Source organism: Rhamphochromis sp. 'chilingali' (assembly GCF_963969265.1).
Source record: "Rhamphochromis sp. 'chilingali' genome assembly, chromosome: 16".
NCBI classification, from domain to species: domain Eukaryota; kingdom Metazoa; phylum Chordata; class Actinopteri; order Cichliformes; family Cichlidae; genus Rhamphochromis; species Rhamphochromis sp. 'chilingali'.
In genome coordinates this window covers 13341640-13360783 of record NC_137943.1, presented here as the reverse complement: position 1 = coordinate 13360783, position 19144 = coordinate 13341640, and the positions used below count along the sequence as shown (strand labels likewise).

The 19144-nt window shown below is 40.3% G+C and overlaps 3 protein-coding genes across 4 annotated transcripts; all 3 read right to left on the bottom strand.

Annotated features, from left to right (window-relative positions):
* Positions 1-2011: 2011 nt before the first annotated feature.
* Positions 2012-9693, bottom strand: copb2 (COPI coat complex subunit beta 2). Of its 2 annotated transcripts, none has more exons than XM_080906618.1 (22): positions 9554-9693; positions 8982-9119; positions 8766-8852; positions 7726-7852; positions 7443-7591; positions 6794-6940; positions 6573-6672; positions 6326-6468; positions 5955-6154; positions 5707-5817; positions 5524-5612; positions 5317-5423; positions 4937-5080; positions 4688-4818; positions 4298-4505; positions 4044-4154; positions 3704-3918; positions 3446-3584; positions 3211-3348; positions 2959-3036; positions 2674-2805; positions 2012-2464 (listed from the first exon to the last, which is right to left on the bottom strand). In XM_080906618.1, the coding sequence occupies exons 1-22, from the start codon at positions 9554-9556 to the stop codon at positions 2369-2371; spliced, it is 2793 nt and encodes a 930-aa protein (XP_080762744.1). In that variant the 5' UTR covers positions 9557-9693; the 3' UTR covers positions 2012-2368. The 2 variants fall into 2 exon arrangements, with proteins under 2 accessions (XP_080762744.1, XP_080762745.1); XM_080906619.1 differs by having other exon boundaries at positions 2674-2802.
* A 566-nt stretch (positions 9694-10259) lies between these two features.
* LOC308383895 (retinol-binding protein 2-like) lies at positions 10260-13185 on the bottom strand (the record flags this gene model as incomplete). Its single annotated transcript, XM_080862099.1, has 4 exons — positions 10260-10313; positions 11120-11221; positions 11779-11957; positions 13113-13185. 4 exons carry the CDS (start codon positions 13183-13185, stop codon positions 10260-10262), a joined length of 408 nt encoding a protein of 135 aa, XP_080718225.1.
* Positions 13186-14128: 943 nt separating this feature from the next.
* Positions 14129-18284, bottom strand: rbp1.1 (retinol binding protein 1, cellular, tandem duplicate 1). The gene is made up of 4 exons (XM_080862098.1): positions 18124-18284; positions 17744-17922; positions 16982-17083; positions 14129-14734 (listed from the first exon to the last, which is right to left on the bottom strand). Exons 1-4 carry the CDS (start codon positions 18194-18196, stop codon positions 14684-14686), a joined length of 405 nt encoding a protein of 134 aa, XP_080718224.1. The 5' UTR covers positions 18197-18284; the 3' UTR covers positions 14129-14683.
* Positions 18285-19144: the final 860 nt, after the last annotated feature.

Below are 19144 nucleotides of genomic sequence, written 5' to 3'. Positions count from 1 at the left end.
ATATGATGGTATACTTACACAGAGCTTCAATATGTTTATACTCCAATTTACAGCTGAAACCTTTATATGGATTGCAAAGAATAAGACCATCATTGTCAGTTATCATTTTACTTTCTTAGAATTTGGATCTTAATCACTCTAAAATTAAAAATCTCAGCTGTGACACGATAGACAAATGTAAAATTCCACTTTACATTTTAAATCTGCAAGGAGGAGGTTGGGGGGGGTGCAAGGATGTAGGGCTTCCCATCATACAGCAGAGAACTGGCATGGAGGGAGAGGTTTTGAAATCAAACGACTCCTTCCACATTTTTATTTGTGTTTTAATTTTGCTGACCTCTTGTAATTGCTATCATAGCACCACTCAGACTGAGAAGAAGTCCAATCAGAGTGATTGAAAGGCAGAGTGATTTGTTTTTCCCACATCAGCAGGTCAAATAACTTAATTTATGACTGTGGATCATGGTTAACCTTCTTCACTTTATTATATGGTCACTGATCACACTTTAGACAGGTTTTATAGCACATGAACTTGTAGACAGGTGTTACTGACATTGATGTATTTAAGCACAAAGCCGTAGTTAATGTGGTTAGTAACATCTGTGTTTACCTGCTATTCCAGATAGAAATGTGTCTTATTACTTTGAGGTGTGCAGTGAAATTTTACACACAAACACATCTACACTTTTAGATAGCATACATCTGGCTGAAGGATAACATACTTTTATAGTCCTTTCTATACAGATGCATTGCATTTTGATAGAACAAATGCTGTAAATTGCATCTTTATAAATGTAACTGTCGAAATATTCCATCTTTACTTTTGCTACTTATCAAAATGTCATAAATAACAAAGCAAGATATCAAGTATCAAACACTGCCTTTTAAAAACTGAATTATGAACACAGAAAAGCACAATGTGGAAAGTGTCTGATTGGCAACAGCTGACTTTTTTGGCATGACAATGGCAAACACACTGTCAATGCAGTCAAAGCAACATGACAGTTTAAAAAGTCTGAAGCTACAGTTAAAGTACTATGAGATAAAAGTACTCTTTATGGGGAATAAATGATATCTTTTCATACTAATATTGCACCTTGTGCATGTGGAGCAAGTTTTAACTGCTTTCTGAGATGCCAGTTATTGTGTCAATACTCAGAAAACAACCTAAAAGAATGCACTTAAGTGCACTGCAGTAAAAGTGTTTTTGTTTTTTAACATGTTTACGAGCATAAAGTCGTTTAACCTGTCCAAAACAGTTAGAAGATGCACAATGGGCCTTTCTCATACAGAGAGTAACAACTTGAATCTTAGTAAAGGCTGCATATTAGTCGAGTCTGACTTACTGCCACACCTACATGGTGCAACAGAGACACTATTAATGTTAATTACACAAATGCTGCTGGTGCCAAAAGACGTTTGTAGGTTTTCCTGTTTTTTTAAAAGCAGGTCTGTTTTTCTGACAATTACAAGACTTGCATCACTGGAATTTTCTAAATAATTATGCATTATTATGCTGTTTATTATGCAGCGATGCATGTGTCTGTGTAATTTATACAGCTGGCAGTAGAATGGGAGGATGGCATGGGTCAGGCCAGCGAGAGGAAGAGGCTATGATATCCTAAGTTGAAAGCGGAGGTGGAACAGTGAGGTTGGAGAGCAATAGTTTGCACAGTGGAGATTAACAAACTACAAGTCTAGTCTGTTTCTGTTACTGTACTGGAGCATCTGTAACCCACATAATTTCCTTAGGGATTAATAAAGTATGCTGATTCTGATATAACCACCAAAACTCCTTAAAAAGTTAGAGATGCGTGGCCAAGCCGTACACCACACCATCTCAGGAATTGCTCAGTGCTGCAGTAAGTGGCTGCAGATGATGAGCAAAGACCCCAGCTGGACCCTGACACACTCAATGCTGCTGAGGAACTTATTATTGTTTCATTATTAAAAGCTACATTTGTTAGTTTTTGCGATAACTATCAAGAGTAAGACGCTCTTTAGTCAAATGTGAATATGTACAGAAACCAGTTTATTGGACTGAATGAATGTTCACTTCCACAACAGAAAAAAAGAAAAACAAAAAGCAAAGAGTAATAAAATACAGCCCAGTGGACAGTTTTTCTGAAATTCTCAAACAATAAATGGTTTACAAAATGAGGGAGTCTGTCTACCTTTCTTCTGTGGATAAAACATCAGTGATATCATGATCTGCCACTCAAACACTGCAGTAGGCAGATATGACAATATAACATTTTTACGGACAAATACAAAAGAAAAAAAAAGTGGGGAAAAGGGATTTGGTCTCTCTTTTTCTTTTAAATATGCTCTATAGAGTGCTTGGGAGCAGACTGTTGGCAGGTCTCAATCAATCATCGAGAAAGTCATCATCAAGGTTAACATCTGTGGTGTCAATGTCATCCAGCTCCATGTTGTCCAGGTCCACCTCGAGCTCATCCAGAGTCTAGGACAGAGAGACGTGTACAAAAAAGGAAAATCCTTTTTTAAACAATGTTCCAGCTGAATTTTCATTCGATTTCACTTCATCAACTAAGAACAGTATGTGCTACAAGTTGTTCTGTATGAATAAAACCTAAGTCATCACTTCCACACTAAAAGAGGGATTGATTGTGACCGCATAATAAATCAAAAATAAGGAGCAAAAGTCTTCACCTTATCTTTCTGTGAGAATTCATAGATTTCAGCCTCTTTCTCTTTCTCCACTGCTGCAGGAGGAGCAGGCTCAGGCTGTGAAGGTGTCACTGCAGCAATGGGAGCTGCTGCCTCCTCTTCATCTTGTGTCTGCTAAAAAAGTGAATTAAATAAGGGAATTTTAAATTGTACTTGCCACTAATTTCTCCAGCTTCTATTCATTTTTACAGCCTACAGAAGCTACAGAACAATGAACAGTAATCAGGATAATACAAAAGTACTGAGATATTGATACTCTATGCAAACCTTAGAGACAGGAGGTAGGAAGGTTCCTTTGGGCTCGTATCCCTGGGCCTCTTCAAGAATGTTTCTGTCTTCATTGGGCTGAAAATGTCAAATACAAATTCAGAAGTGCTGCCATATTAGCGATAACACAGTTAATTTACCCAAAACTAAGCATCTTTTTTACTTAAGTCATCAAGGACTTTCAGTGAGTACTTTAATCACTGTCTCCTCACTGCATAATTTAAGTATTTTAACCAAAGTCATTCAGCTTACTGTAACAAGTGGATAGTCTTTAGCAGGCCTAGTGGTTCCCAAGCAGGTTTCTCTCAGGTAGTGTTCAGCTGCAAAGGCTTCTTTCAGCCCGGGGAACAGATTCTCATACTCTGTAGGGTCTGCTAGGGATTCAGCCGCCTACAATGAAGATGCAGGTCATGACCAAGAACAGATACCTAGACTGATGCTGATTGAGTTTAACAACTAAAACAAAAATCTCAAAGACGTAACTAACCTTCTGGTTGACCTTGGCCAGATTCTCCCTCCATAATTTGACCACGCGGGACACCTGGCTGGGTAGGTAAGTGCGAGCCAGGAAGGCAGCTTCAGGTAGTCTGTTTGTTCTGATCAGAAGCTCCAAACACTGATCCAGTCTGTGGAGAAAGCACAGCAGCAAGGCATGAATTACCCTGGTAGCCTCATTTTCAGTGTGAACAACAGCATGGTTCTATTCCACAATTCGCCCCTGCAGGCTTGTACATCTCACACTTACTTTCCCTGAAGGAAGTAGGTCATGAAGGCTACATTGTTTTTGCCGTCCCTTTCTGCTCCTTCAGCCAGCTTGCCCACCATGACAGCATTACCGGAGGCTGTAGCAAGGAGGAGCAGGCCACCGTAATCCTGGGCATGGTGCAGGCACTCTTGGGCCAGGCCAAACTGGCACTTACTGATAGCCAGCTCTGCTAGCTGCTTCCACTTCTGCTCTGACTGTAGAGAACAGAGTAAAAAATATCAGAAATGTACTGGACAGAAAACCTGATCCATTGTGACATCAAATTACAATTTAGGTCAAGCCTTTGATATAGAGTTTGCATTTGCTTCTGTGTCCTTACCTCTGCTTCTACAGCCAGCTGGTAAGCAATCTTCAACTCTCCCAGCTGCAAGGCTAACTCAAACCTGTGCTCAGGGTCTGTGGACACTGCCAGGGCCTGCTGCTTGAAACCCTGATGAGCCAAAGAAATTGAAACCTTAACCATATTCACAACTCAAAAGACAACCATTAAAATAACCTCTAATAGACCAGTTTTCTACAGCTCATGTTTAAAGTCCAGTTGTGTTTCAAGCTGAATGAATTGCCTTTGCTAACCTGTTTCTCCAGGAAGTGTGCCACCCTGGTCCTCTGCTCTTTAGGGATAGTGGGTAGCACCTTGTCAGCCATTCCAAAGTCCCGTCTCATTACAGCAGTCTGGTACTCCAGGACGGAGACCAGCAGGGAGTAGCTGACGATATTGAGCTCCTTGTCTCCCAGATACAGACGGTCATCTTTAGGTATGTAACCCAGTAGGTACATGGTCCTGCAGAAAAGGAAGTAGGTGTGAAAAAGCACCAAGGCTAATTTTAGAGGCCACTTATTCTTTTTGTAGATTACATATTTACTGTAATCATCTGCTGAGTTTCTGCACTGCTGGACTGTGTTTCTAATAAAGTCGGGAGAGCAATTCTATTCAACTCGAGCCTAAATAGTCTGTATTCTTACCTGTCCAAATGTGCAATTGTGACAATCTCTCCTCCAACGTAATAGTTGAGTCTGTTTACAGAGCTGGTGTAGATGAAGCAGTCTCCAACCCAGAGCCCAGTCTTGACAATCTCCTGGATCTCTCCCTGGACCTGAACATGTCATAACAGGTCAAATATATTTCTTAGATCAAGTATTACATTATGCTAAGCTATTCTAAACACTGACTTCCAACAAAGGATGTGAATGCACTCACATCCACACACCTACCTCAAAGGCATCTTCAATACCATCCTCTGTCACTCCCTCGTTGTTCTCTTGGGAGGCAGCGACTTTATCTGCCAGGTAGCGCAGGATGAAGAAGGACTCCTCTGTGGCAATGCAGACCAGTTCACCAGAGTCTGACCAGAAGATCTGAAAAATATGAGAAAAAAGAAAGAAAAAGGTAACCCTACTAGAATTACTGGACAACAGCTTCTGACAATCACTCACTAACTTATTTATATAGGCCAGTGCTAAAAATAAGGTTAGAGAAGCACAAAAGTAATTTGTGGTGACTTCAATTAAAAATGCACAGAGTTTCCAGACTGATAAACAGGGACCAGGACTGAGAACAAATATCTAACTCAGTAGAAGAAAGCCAGTCTTACATGCTTGGGCTGGATCTCAATGCGGCGGATTAACTCTGTGTTCTCCCAGTCGTAAAATGCCAGGCCGTTCACCGACCTCACCCCAAGCAAGAAACCTCCATAGATACCTGTAGAGCAGAAATACAGGGAAAACGTCTGGTGAGAAAGACAGCCAACATACTTCCACTTCCAGTACCACAAATCCATCACAAGCTAAGATTTCATTACCTTCAGCTCCAAAGTCGGGCTTAAACGATTTCTTTTCTTTGAAGTTTTTAAAGATTTTGACGACACTGCTGCTTTCTCTGATGGCATATCTTTAACAAAGAAATACAGATGTTATTCAATAAGAGAGTAGCAAAGGATTAGGGCAAAGTTACACTCAAGTTACGTTTTAAAATGTTCACTTACTCAGAAGAATCGTGTGCCCACACAAACTCCTGTGCTGAACCAAAGCTCTTGTTTCTCAGTGCCATAGCGGTGTAGATGATGTACTCTCCATCTCCACACACCACAACAAACCTGGTAAATGGAAAAACTGCAAATGAAGCTCCTCTGATAGAAATGTTATTATAAAATGACCAGAAACAAACATCTGTGATGCTCATTTCTGTGGATTTATAAAAAAAAGAAAAGGGCTGGACCAAGTGCATGTCTACCTTCCATTAGGGTTGTGCTGGATGGTTTGAGGGTAAATCTCACAGCTGCCCATGTCTTTGACAGCCAAAGGTAGCCTCTCTCCATCCTTGATTTCGGCATCACCCATGGCCTTCAGGTTGGCCTGCTGTATTTCACTGTGTTTGGCCCAAATGATTTTGCCACTGGTGTCCATAGACATGGCTGGCTCCTCCCGACCCACCTATCCAGGAGTGGATGACGGAAAAAGAAGATAGATTGGAAGAGGATGAAAATAGATTTAAGTTTTGAACACATAATTCATTTACAAAACATGATAACCTTGATAAAATCCAGCTATAAATTAATAAATTTCAAATTCATAGTGAGTCTTTGTCTTCTTCCTTTCCCTCACTTTGATAATGATGCTGCCTTCATCGTAGCCCAGCGCCACATTGTTGGAGCCCCTGAGACCCGACACACACCACACTCGCTCCATGCCATAGTTCAGTGTGCTCTCAAGGCGGTAAGTGCTCGAGTGCCAGATACGCACGGTCCCTGTAGAGGGAGAGAGAACACAGTGTGAAAAGCAATAATTAATGAGATGGCAAAAGATGCATTTTGTGGGTGCACAGGTGAGGATGAGTGGGATTCCTGCTCACCATCCTCTGATCCAGTAATGATGATGGGCAGCTCTGGGTGGAAACTGACGCAAGAGACATTTTGGGCGTGGCCCTCCAGAGTTTGAACGCAGGTTTTGTTCTACAACACACAGCGACAAATGGGTGAAACACTCACATGCACACAATGCTAAACCAACTCTTACCGCAGTAGCACAAGTAAATAATCACAACATTAGGAAAATCAAGTGAAATTCTCCTACCTGGTAGTCCCAGATCTTGACTTGGCGATCATCAGCCCCAGATATCAGGTAGGGCTTGTCTCCTCCACTGTAGTAATCAATACAATTTACTCCTTTCTCATGACCTTCCAAAGTGAAATTGGGAGATGAAGAGCCAAGCTGCCACACCTGTAAGAACCCCAAGAACATGACTACAAATACTTCATGAACTTTTAACTACATATGTGTAATTTATAGTCATTAAGGAACCTACAATAGTGTATGACCCACAGTTCACAATCCACGGTGCAGATATACTATTCCTCCAGAACTCTCCAAAACATTTAGCTCCTAGGACTAATTTCCAGAAACCTTGAAGTGAAGTAAATATTGCTGTGGGATTTCACTATAGTATAAAATCTGAAAAGCAGACACTGGCCTGATGACATTTTAAAAAGAAAAAGCTATTTTACCACATAATTTCTGTGCACCATCACAAAATAATAAACATTTTACCTTAAATGCTGACAAGTTGATTTTTTTTTAAGAGTATAAGCTCAAATTCCAACCGGATACCCTTGTCTGCATAAATGCTTAAAAGATCATGAACCTTCTCAAGTCTTACCACGGGAAACAGGACTCAGCTTTAGCAGAAGCAGAAGTGAGAAAATACAAAGCAAGAGGCTCCTACCTTAATTGTTCTGTCCAAGGAAGCACTGGCAAACTGATTGTTGTCCTTGGGGTTGATGACAATCTGCATAACATAATGAGTGTGACCCTCAAACACCTGGCTGCATGACCACTTCTTCTCCCAGTCCCAAAGCTTGATCAACATGTCATCTGCAATGACACAAAAACACAGTCATGCATAAAGACAAGTCTTCATAGTATGATCTGTGGAGCATGTGTATGCAGAATGCCACAGATTTCCAAAAAACTAAATGAAGAAAGAAATCATGAGTTTACTAGCGTACCGCTGCTGGTGAGGATGTATGGCTGGGTTGGATGGACAGCAATGCAACGAATGTAGTCGGAGTGTGCCTCAAACATGTGGACTCGCTCCAAGGTGTTGTAGTTGAACACACGGATCTGCATGTCATCCTACACAGGGATAATAAAAAAGCTGAGTTACTACTTGAAAACACATCATTTTAAGATTTTAACAACATTGGAAAACAAGATATGATCATGTGACTCCCTCAAAAACTTAGTGCACATAACATCTGAAAGATAACAATATCCTTAAAAAAATCATGTCATTAGTTTTTAAAAGTATTACTTAAAAGTTACTATTTGGCACTTCTGTTGTTTTTACTAGATGCAGGTGGATGTCTCCCTAGTGACCTGGTAGTTGACTATTTGAGTGGCAGACCACAGCATGTGTGGGATCAGGTAGGGTGATGAGGAACTATGCTGTGGCGGCAACTTTGTTACATAGTGTGAGCAGAACAATCTGTATCTTAATGTGACAAAAACTATGGAGCTAGTTGGGGAGGATTGGAACACTGATGATTCGTATTTCTATACATGAGATCTGGGCAGACACAGGGAATGACCACAATAACAAAAAACTGAACTTCAATAAAAATACAGAAGACCCCCTACAGTAAGTGCTAGAGGAATATCTACTTTCTGAAATGACTGAGCTCTTTTAATATCTTCTGGATGATGCACAATATTCTCTGGTGGCCAGTGGCATTCTCTATTCTGTTGTGTTTGATGGGGCATTAAGCTGATCCACAGGACCAGAAATGTTGGTGATTTGGAACTTGATACTCTGAAAGCAGTTTTTCAGAAAAGAGGATGCTATCTAAGTTATCGAGAATACTGGTCAGTCTTTTAACCCCATCCATGACAGTCACAAGAGCATGTTTTCATTTGCCATGTCTTGTTTATAATATCCATAACATTTTAAACTTTTTGGAGTATTTCATTTAACATACAGCACCTTTGAATTTGTCAGCTTTTTTTTTCTGAGCTGTGATCCCAACAGAAATAAGTAAATATTACTCACCGCTCCTGTGATGACCCAGTTCTTCCTTGCCACAAATTTAGAAGCTCTGACAGGCAGGTCGCAAACTTCGAAAGTCTTGACAAGAGTCTGAAAAGAGAGCCGGCTTATAGTTTGCAACATATGGATGCGACACATCAGTGATCATCTATATGGATGTGAAGTCAGCAGTCTTTTTTATATAAGCAATTTGGCACGACTGTCACACTGGCTTCGTACCTGAGTTTCATGGTTCCAAACACAGACGCTGCCGTTGTACAGACTAGCCAGCATCCATGGCTCAGTTGGGTGAAGGTCCACACTCTTCACCCGGTCTGACCTGGCTGTCAGCCTCCGCTTAATGTCCAGCCTCAGAGGCTGAAAAGACGGAAAGAGATCAGTGTTTCCGAGCGCTGTTACAGGTGTTATATTGAACTTAAAGTGTATCTTAAAAACAATGAAGCTTCAAACAACAACTGGTAGCAAAACCAAAGCATCGATTAGCAGATAGCATTCAACTCAATATATTTCGTTTAATCAAGATAAATCTGTAACTGTGCATCCGTTAGTAATAACTGCGCAACTAACTCAACACAAATGTACCCACATGCTAACACTGGAAAAAAAAAGCTTAGGTTGGAAATCCTAAAAGGCCGTAAGCTACAAGCTCTCGTGCTAACTCAAGCTAATTAGCCGCTAAGCTAGCTGCAAGATATTATTATTTGACATTGATTCACGGCTCTTTTTAAAACAAATAAGTTGGTATGTATACAAACAAAAACACACTCTGGGATGTTTAAAATGCCTCCTACCATGTTTTGTCCCCGTGTTGTCACAATAAAATCAGAGAAATGTGTTGCGAACAGTTTCAATCGGGGTCCAAATGTTGCGTTTTTCCAGTGAACAGCCTAGTGGACACTGACGTGGAACTTCCTGAAACGCAATCTCGCGTGAGTTGAGCCGTGCAAGTGCTGACGTGACAACATCCGTGAGCTTTGCTGCAGTCAGTCGTCAAGCTGCCACGGTGTCATTCTATGCTGTGTGTAAAGACTATATCCTATGTCTATTTTTATTCTATTATATCAGTTGCTATACAAATATAACTTCACCACCATCCATGGTTAGCCTATAGGATAAACAGAGCGCCTTTCCAATGTCATATTTTAAGATGAGTAATTTGTTGTCAATTATTTGTTTCGAAAGCAACATGAAAATTGTCCTAACCTTGTTGTCAGCTCAGTCTTATGTCCGTTTTATAATAAAAATGTAAAAATATGTTATTTTTTCTCCATTACTATCACATCATTGTCTGTTGTTAGATAGATAGATAGATAGATAGATAGATAGATAGATAGATAGATAGATAGATAGATAGATAGATAGATAGATAGATAGATAGATAGATAGATAGATAGATAGATAGATACAATATGGTTCTCAAAGCATCTTTATTCATCAATTCATTCTGCTCATATATTTAACAAAACATGTCACGTTCATTTAGAAGCATTGACTTTATTATTCTTTTTTCTTGAACACCTGACGACAAACTACACTTTCACATGTCAGCTCCTGTGGAGGAAGAAAAATCTCTTAATGTTATTCAGCAGAGGGATCAAAAGAACATTAAGCAATGTTATAGCTGGCCATTTTATACTTAACAGTCATATCCTGATTATGCAACACCTCCCACTAATGCAGTGGTTCCCAAACTTTTTTTTTGCTAGGGCCCTCTTTGTTTTACAAGCAAAATGGTTTTAAAAACATAAACAACTGTGGGATACTGTTTGCCCGTGATTTGAACAGGGGGAACAAATTGTGGCAGGATATTATTTGTATCCCGCTGTAACTTTACTGTATAAAGAGCTAACATCTCCAAAATGTCAGGAGTAGTTAGTCATTACAACAAGTGTTTGTGAACTAAAAATCAAGAATGTGGGATACTGTTTGTCCGTGATTTGAAGAGCCCAGCGCTGCTCCCGACGAAGGAAAAACCAATTCTGCAAGGGAGACCTACCTCGGCACTTGTGCAAGTGAAACCAAAGGGAGGATATGCTTCATCATATTTTCTAGTCTTTGGCTTAGAATGAAGTTGGTTTGGAAACATATATAACTATGCTTCATCCCGTGCTTTGCGTTTGAGTGGGCGCCCCGTGCTAGCAGTGTCCAAGCGTTTTTGGGTTTTCTTTTCCCTTTTCATACCACGCCCCCCCTGCAATGGCTCTGTGCCCGACCTAGGGGGCGGGCCCCACACTTTGGGAAGCTCTGCATTAATGGGACACATTTCTTTATTATCATTCAGCACACGCTCAGTCTCAAATCTTTCAAAAAAGAAAAAGAAAAGAAAAATCTAAATATCAGAAGCACTGTTAGCCCACCAGGTAGAGTTTGTCTCCTTCAGTCCAGTGCTTCCAGCCACGGTTGGCCTTCTCGCCTTTCTGAGTGCACACAAGCTTGTCCCCATCCCACTTCACCAGACTCTGAAGACAACAGTTAAACAGTTAAGCCAGTTTTTAGCTGCCGTAATGTAATTTTGTCTGAACATTGTGATAAGGAATTTCATGTTCAGATAAGCTTATATCACTGCTGCTCACATGCTCGGATTTATAACCCGAAGGCTAATGAACACTAACCAGCTTATCCTTGCTTTTATGCTAGTTTTTTTAGCACTGACTTATCATAGGCCTATTTGCTCGTTTTTTAAAACATTAAAGCATCAGCTAGTGCAGAGTATTAAATGAAACTTGACACTGATTATCTTATAAATCAGTCTGAAATATACAGGACTGAATACTAATTACAGATATATGAAATGAATCACCAGCGTGTGTGAATGTGTGTGTGAATGGGTGGATGACAGGTTGTGTAAAGCGCTTTGGGGTCCTTAGGGACTAGAAAAGCGCTATACAAATACAGGCCATTTACCATTTACCATGAAAGATGGATTCATTTTTTTAAGAACCTTTTGCTTCAGGTACCCTGGACACACATGGGCAAGGACTGACTTATCACATCTGGACTCCAGTGGTTATCTTACCTTGACATTTCTGTTGTCTAGTCCCTTGGTGTACTCATCAAACTCCACCCCTACAGTGAAGGCCAGCTCATAATTCCTAAAGGTGCTCAGTGTTTTGAAGTCAAACTTGTCCCCATCTTGGAAAACCACTTTGGTCTGAGATAGGGAGATGGCAATTTTCCTTGTAGCAAAGTCAATATCTAGGAGCAGATTACAGAAGATTGTTCAGGCTGTATCTGAAGAGGAACAGATGATGAAGTGCGGATGAACTGTGGTAACTCCTTAGTTACATATTAGTAATATAGCTAGCTGTGATTTTATATGTTGCGGTGATGTGAAAAAGTATTTGCCCTCTTCCTGATTTCTTATTTTTTCCATATTTTTCACACTTGTTTCAGATCATAGACAAAGAAAACCTGAATAAATGCAAAATGCTGTTTCTGAATGATGAAGAAAGAGGATAAGGATCAAAGCTGGTCCTATGTTAAATTAAATTTTTTGGGAAGGTTTTAGTCTTGTTACATTTGGAATAAAACTAACACAGCATTGTATTGAAAGTACAACAAACCAACAGTTAAACATGGTGGTGGTAGTGTGATGGTCGGTGGCTGCTTTGCTGCTTCAGGACTTGGACGCTGATAAAAACCATGTTTTAAATTGTAAAACCACGAATTCTGCTCTCTACCAGAAACTCCTGAATATCTGACCATTAGTTTGTGTCCTGAAGCTCAAGAGCACTTGGGTTATGCAGTAGGTAATGATCTGAAACATACCAGTAAGTCCACCTCTGAACGTGCCAAACAGGCCATTCATGCTTGAAAATCCTCCAGGGTAGCTGAATTTAAACAATTCTGCAAAGAAGAGTGGGCTAAAATTCCTCCACAGGGATGTGAAGAGTCTTTGCCAGCTATTGCATTAATTCTGTACTTGCTGCCAAGCGTGGCACAACCATTTATTAGACTTAAGGGGCAATTACTTTTTAACATGTTTGGATGACTGTTTTTCCCTTAATAGATAAGATCATTTTTTAAAAACTGGATTTCATTTTTACTCATGTTACCTTTGTCTAATATTAATTATTCATTGATGATCTGAAACATCTAAGTGTGACAACTAGGCAACAATTTAAGAAATCAGGAAGGGGGCAAATACTTTTTCACAGCATAATATGTATGTATGATGTATAATCACACTCAGTTTTACTCAACAAGAATCTGTAGTAAGTAGCTCAAAATTAGACGGTTGTTCTGTTAAGAAAAAGATTAAAAGTATTCAAATCTTTTAATCTTTCTTTAATCATATAACTAAGACATTTTAGTCTAAAATTGAACATATCAGGATGTAAGTTTTCTTACTCAGTACTTTCAAGTAATCCTCAAATTTCTCACTGGATTCCAGTATCCATTTTCCACTAAAGTCTGCTGGCATGGCTGCAGCTGGTGAAGCTGGCATGTGACTGAAGAGTGTAGGGAGTGGGGAAGAGGCAGGGTGTCCTAATGCTGTGTTGCTTTTATATGAGTGGGGGGCACGGGGGCAGAGTGCAACTGATAAGTGAGTTTATAGCTTAAAGAGGATTGGCAGTGGCAGTTATTTCTGAGGGGGAGGACGTGCTTTCTGCGGTCACTGACGGAGGTTACCACAGGCACATCTGTGGGCATCCACGTTAAAGTGTACCATCACCATCGCTCTCAATGCACATGTGTAGCCAGGAGAGGCTATTCTGTTTTCAGTGCTAACACTGTTTGGTCTGTTTCAATGGCAAACTCAACCAGAGCATTTGAACTTTGAACAGGTTTGAAGGTTAATAAAGTTCAACCCAACCTTTTTGTTTTCCAGAGATCCCCTCCAGAAGGTTTAATGCTACAGTATAATCACATTGAGGCACCTATAACTGAAACGCAGACTTAAAAAGAGCCCACCTTCAGCCGATGACCAACAAATTTATTGAGAATAAACACGCTTCTCTGGTTTTGTGTCGACACCTCACTCCTTCATAAAAGAACTTTTTTTAAACCACCCAAAGCAAGAGGACATAAATCAATAACAGCTCCTCTGAGGAATGATAAGTCAACAGAGCTTGCAGGTATACGCTGGCGAGGTGCCTGTGTGTGAATGCACAACAAGCAGCAGGAAGGAGTCAAAAGAGCAGCACAATCTGAAGCAGCAGCGAAGAATGAGCAAGTGAGTTGCACAGCACGTATAGATTATGCCCAATTGGTAATGACATGGCACAAAGCGAGGTGACAGATTAAGTGATTCAAAGCTAAATGTGACCTGAGCTGTTTGGTTCATTCGCAAGAGGAAGCAAAGAGATTTCTCTCACATGGGAAGAGAGGTATTTTCATCTCAAAAGAGCTTCTGATACACTGGATGGTTTAGAACGGCTTCATTTATTGATTGATTCAACATTCACAGCCACAGTCTTAAAGGAACTGGGACAAATACATGTAACATTTTTATTCTGGAGACTGAGCATCTCAGCCAAGTTCTGCTCTTACCATCGTCCTTCAGTTGTAATCATTTACAAAACTAAGTCAATACATTTCTCTTCACTGCATCCACAACATTCCCAGCTGGCTCGCCCATCAGATCAGCTACAGCTATGGCACTTACGCATGCGTCCAGCACATCTAAACCTGCTAATCAAAGCACCCACCTTGAAACAAATACACAGTATTGGATTTTGTGGTGTTATATGTCAACTTGCCCATTTGTGCTACAAAGAAATTCCTTTGGCAAAGTAAGGCAACAGCATGATGGAACAGAAACGTGTGTTTGGTGAATTCACTACAGTAACATGAACACACGGACAGGCTGGAGGGATAAAAGGAAAGTCGGACTGTATGTTAGAGGAAGAGGTTGTTCCTGATGTGTCTCTCTGAGCCAGTTTTTGGTGCAGGCACCAGACTGTTCACTGAAAGCTGCTTTAAGTCTTCTTGAAGACCTGCTTGGAAACAACTCCTGCAGCTCTCAGCTCCTGGAGAGAAAAATACATGTTTGATATGTTTATTCAGACATGTGAGAGACTCAGAAAGTAATGCTGACCAATGAGAACCTCTAAGCAGTAGATGGACAAGGATTAGTGTCATCATTAACCAGAAGTAAGTGGTGTTTACTTTAATCATAAAAAGTGATACAAAAAATTACCAACTTGTAGTTAGAAAGGGGGGAGGGGCTAAAAACATCAGAGCTATCACAAACACTGGCATTCAAGGTCACATTGAACCCTGTGGCCGATTTAGAATCACCAGTTAAAATAACATGCATGTCTCTGGACTGTGGGAAGACGCAGGTAAGAACCCATGTAGGTACAGGGAGAATGTGAAAAAACTCCACACAGAAAGGTCCCTGCAGGCCGGTGGATTCAAACCCAGGACCATGAGGCATCACTGCTAACCACTGCACTACTACACGCCGCCCTAAAAAAATTAAAATTTAAAAGAAAAAAAAAAAAAAACAAGGAAAAAAGATGTTCAAGCTTTAAAAGTAAAAGAAAAATAATACCCTGTAGTTTATTTCATTTTAAAAAGACCTATCAAGTTCTGCCAAGATAAGCACGTAAACATGAAATATGGCAGCACTGTGGACTATTGCAAGATATAAACGAGAAGAACAAAGCGGTCTCTGAAGGAAACGGTTTCCAAGGCCTAATCCGTGGATCGACTTCCTTCGAGGCGTGGACGTCTATCAGCAGAGAATGTACCTTCACCTATCAGCAGAGAATGTCCCTTAGTCTGTAACACAGTCAAATATATTCTCAAGTAATATTCAAGCATGCCATTCAGCGTGTTAGTACGAGCTCGGGAGCAGCTTGGGAGAACAAGAAAACAGAGACTGCTTCAGATTGTCTTCCCAAATTGACTCAACTTTATTCACAAGTATAACAGTTTATATAGAGGGTAAAATTCATGAGACAGCAGATTATCAGTTTAAACCAGTACAGACCAAGATAAGGCAGCGTCTTCCTGCCCATGGGTGAAGAAGCATCCTTTGTGTAGTTTATCAGTTCAGCTACAATTGTGATTATCTCAGCGACATATTTTCAAGGCACAAAACAAAGAGTTCTTTCATTAGTGAAATCTGAAACAAACCATTTGGCCTTCAACAGGCGTCTAAAAGATTAAGAAACTAATCTAGCTGAGGGAGTGATCTCTGTGGTATTTCAACCTTGTACCAGCCTGTGATTCTCACACATCAATTCTTGGGTCAAAGAGAAAAATAACTAAAACAAAGGGGCCTTATTGAATGACAGAGTTTTCCTGTATAATGTCACTATAAAACAATATCCAGTAAATGCTACCATGGTACTAAAATACCTAACAGTCTCTTTAATCACGACAAGATTGTTGGTTTGTGTCCGTTCAACCTTGTAACACAGAGATCACTGATGTTGTTTTATTTTATTGATCGCTGATTATTTATTTTCCCAAAGACATGGGTAAATCTTATTGACCCACAAAAGAACACTGAATCCTTCAAATGACCTGAAAAAAGTCGCCCCTCTTTACACTGAATTAATACACATTTCCAGTTGCAGTTCATGTGTCAGCCACCAGGGGTCTCTGTTGCTCTACACTCAAACCGGCTCTGGGGATCTCTCCACTAATACTGTAACTAATTTCAGGCAAGCTGATTGAAAACATCTGCTAGCATCACTTAAACCAAATAACTTGGCAGATTATTTTTTGTTTAGCTTTGATGGCCGTAATCATACACAGGAAAATCTGATAATGCTGTGCTAATGAAAACACTAATGGGCTACTTATTGCGTTAATGTATTTTCAGATGCAAATGCGCTTTAACAGATTTTATAAAAACATTTATGATGCATTTGTTGGCTAACTCGAAGGCTCTGCTCCTAATGACTGACAGAGGTGCCAACTACAAGAGTAGAAGAATTTGGATGGCTTTTAATTTCACAGTATGCACTTTTTTTTTTTTTAAATCATGCAGTTTGCATCTGGAGGGAACACTTGGGAATCAAATATGTGAGCAGAGCTATTTAATTAAGTGGAAATAATTATTTGGCTGTGAGTCAGTTGTGTAACTGTCAGAAATCCTCCATACAGACTGTAATGTTACTGCAGCTTGAGCTGGTAGTTAATTCATGCCCACATAAAAATCAATGCTCTTCACATACAGCGCTGAGAGGCATTCTGGATTTGGATTAAAGTGTCTAAATTGAATGCATTAATATTCATGGCAGGGACTGATGTTTTCTTACCAGATGAAGCTCATCTCCCTCCACCCAGTGGGTCCAGCCTCTCCCTTCGATCTCTCCCTTCTGCACACACACCAGCCTGTCCCCCTCCCAGGTGATGGTGGTCTGCAAAACATCACAAGACAGAGAGAGAGTGAAAAAAGCACGAGGCATCAGGGAAGGATCTCTTACTACTCTTAAAACAGAGCATATTGATTTTAGTATGCAGAATACAATAAGCTGAATGAGTGACCCAGTTCTCACCATTTTCCATAATTATTCAGATAGATCTTTACACACAAACATGTGAATTTCCCTCTTAGCGGCACTCCAAACAGCTTAAGGCTTAACTAAAATCACCCTATAAGCATACAAAAAAAGGGCTTTCGATGGGGACCACAAATAATCTGTGATCCTATTCAGCAGTCAGTGACATAATCTGATTAAATATGAGTTCTATCCTCGACCAGTTCTTTCCATGCAGCTTTTGACATTGTTCCTTTTTACAACAATTTATAAGAGTTTGTAAAAAGTTGGAGGAAACTTTTATGAGTGGGTAGATGTTTTTTCTGCTATTGTATAAAACAACCAGTTCTTGCAACACCATGTGCTCATTATGCTGAAGGGTGGAAATCGTTTACACGCCCACAGAATCTGCACTCCTGTGTGTCACTGCCCAAGATCCCAACACCTGGCAGCAGTGTGGTTCATCTGTGATGTTTAGCTAAAGTCTCAGCAGGTTCCTAACTACAGATGCATTTAAGTACAAAAAGTAAAAAATCTTACCATGCATTTCCTGTCGTCCACTCCAGACAGATCCTCCTCAAACTCTTGGCCCACGTAGAAATCCATGTTGTAGTTTTTGAAGGTGCTGAGAGTCTTGATGATTATGTGGTCGCCCTCGTGAACGATGTCCTTGTCAGGCTTCAGCAAGGTGGCAATTTTCCTGATGGCAATGTTTACATCTGGCCCGTGAGCAAGGTGACAGAAAATGAATTGAAAACAAAGAAGCAGTGAGGTTTTATGCATATATGGACGTACAAAGAATTGCCTCAGATTGTGTAAAGATCAGGTTTATAATGTCATCATTGCTTTTTCGAGCTGTACATTTGTGATCTGTGCCTTCCTTCTCTGGGCTTGACTCCCTGCTGAACTAATAAACTCACCCAGAGCTTTCAGATACTCCTCGAAGTTATCATTGGAAATCATTTTCCAATATCCGGTCAGATTAGGGACCATGTTGGCTGTTCCTCTGCTGGTTTCTTCACTTCCAGAGAATGAGGATGTCTGTTGTGGACATCTGCTGGGGATGGAGTGCAGAAAATACTCTCAAAAGCCCCAATTTGAACCAAACTCATTTTAATCCGATTACCCTGCTGGGTTTCACTTCTTTTCTTTTTTTTAACGGAAAATCTTACTGGCACCTCCCACTTCCCTCCCAATGCCAACACCACGTAATCTCTCAATCCTCACCACGCTTTTACTGTGCTGGGAACCAGCGGTATGCATGTAAACACTTGTGTGCCTTATGTTGGAGAATGCTTACATGTTTAGGTGGGATTAGGATCAATACGCCTTCTCTATTAATTGACACAGGCCTGTTTATTTATGAAGCCACGTGTGTCAGATTTGGCCTGAAAGCTGATTCTTTTGTATAAAATGAGGCCTGCTTCAATGATGTTTGAATCATTTTTTTTCTTTTTTTTTTAAATTAAATATCGGAGCCATCGACAGTCAGACTAAATGAGTACAAAAGAAATCACTCAGAGAGCAAGTGAAAATGGCTGAATGGAGCATGCTAAGAGGATAATATTCACAGCACAAAAGCAGAATCACCTGAGCTTAAAATGATCCAACTCAAACAATTATCTGTGGCACAATATGTCTGTCACATCTTCTGTCTCGCCTAAATAACTCAATTAATTTGATAATCTCTCTTTTGGGCAGCGCGCTGCAGCCAACACACCGCCTAAATCCTTTGCTGACTGAAAGACAGGCAAAGACACACACCATCATCATAATCGCCACTATTTAGTATCAATGGAATAGCAGCGCTTTCAGCCATTGGTCTCAGTGAGAAAACACCTCCCGTAACCGAGCAACTGTCAGGATTACTTTAAATCCTTTGGTGGAAGAAACGCGGGCCTCACAGACACAGTGTGTGGATGACAATGGTGAAAATGAATA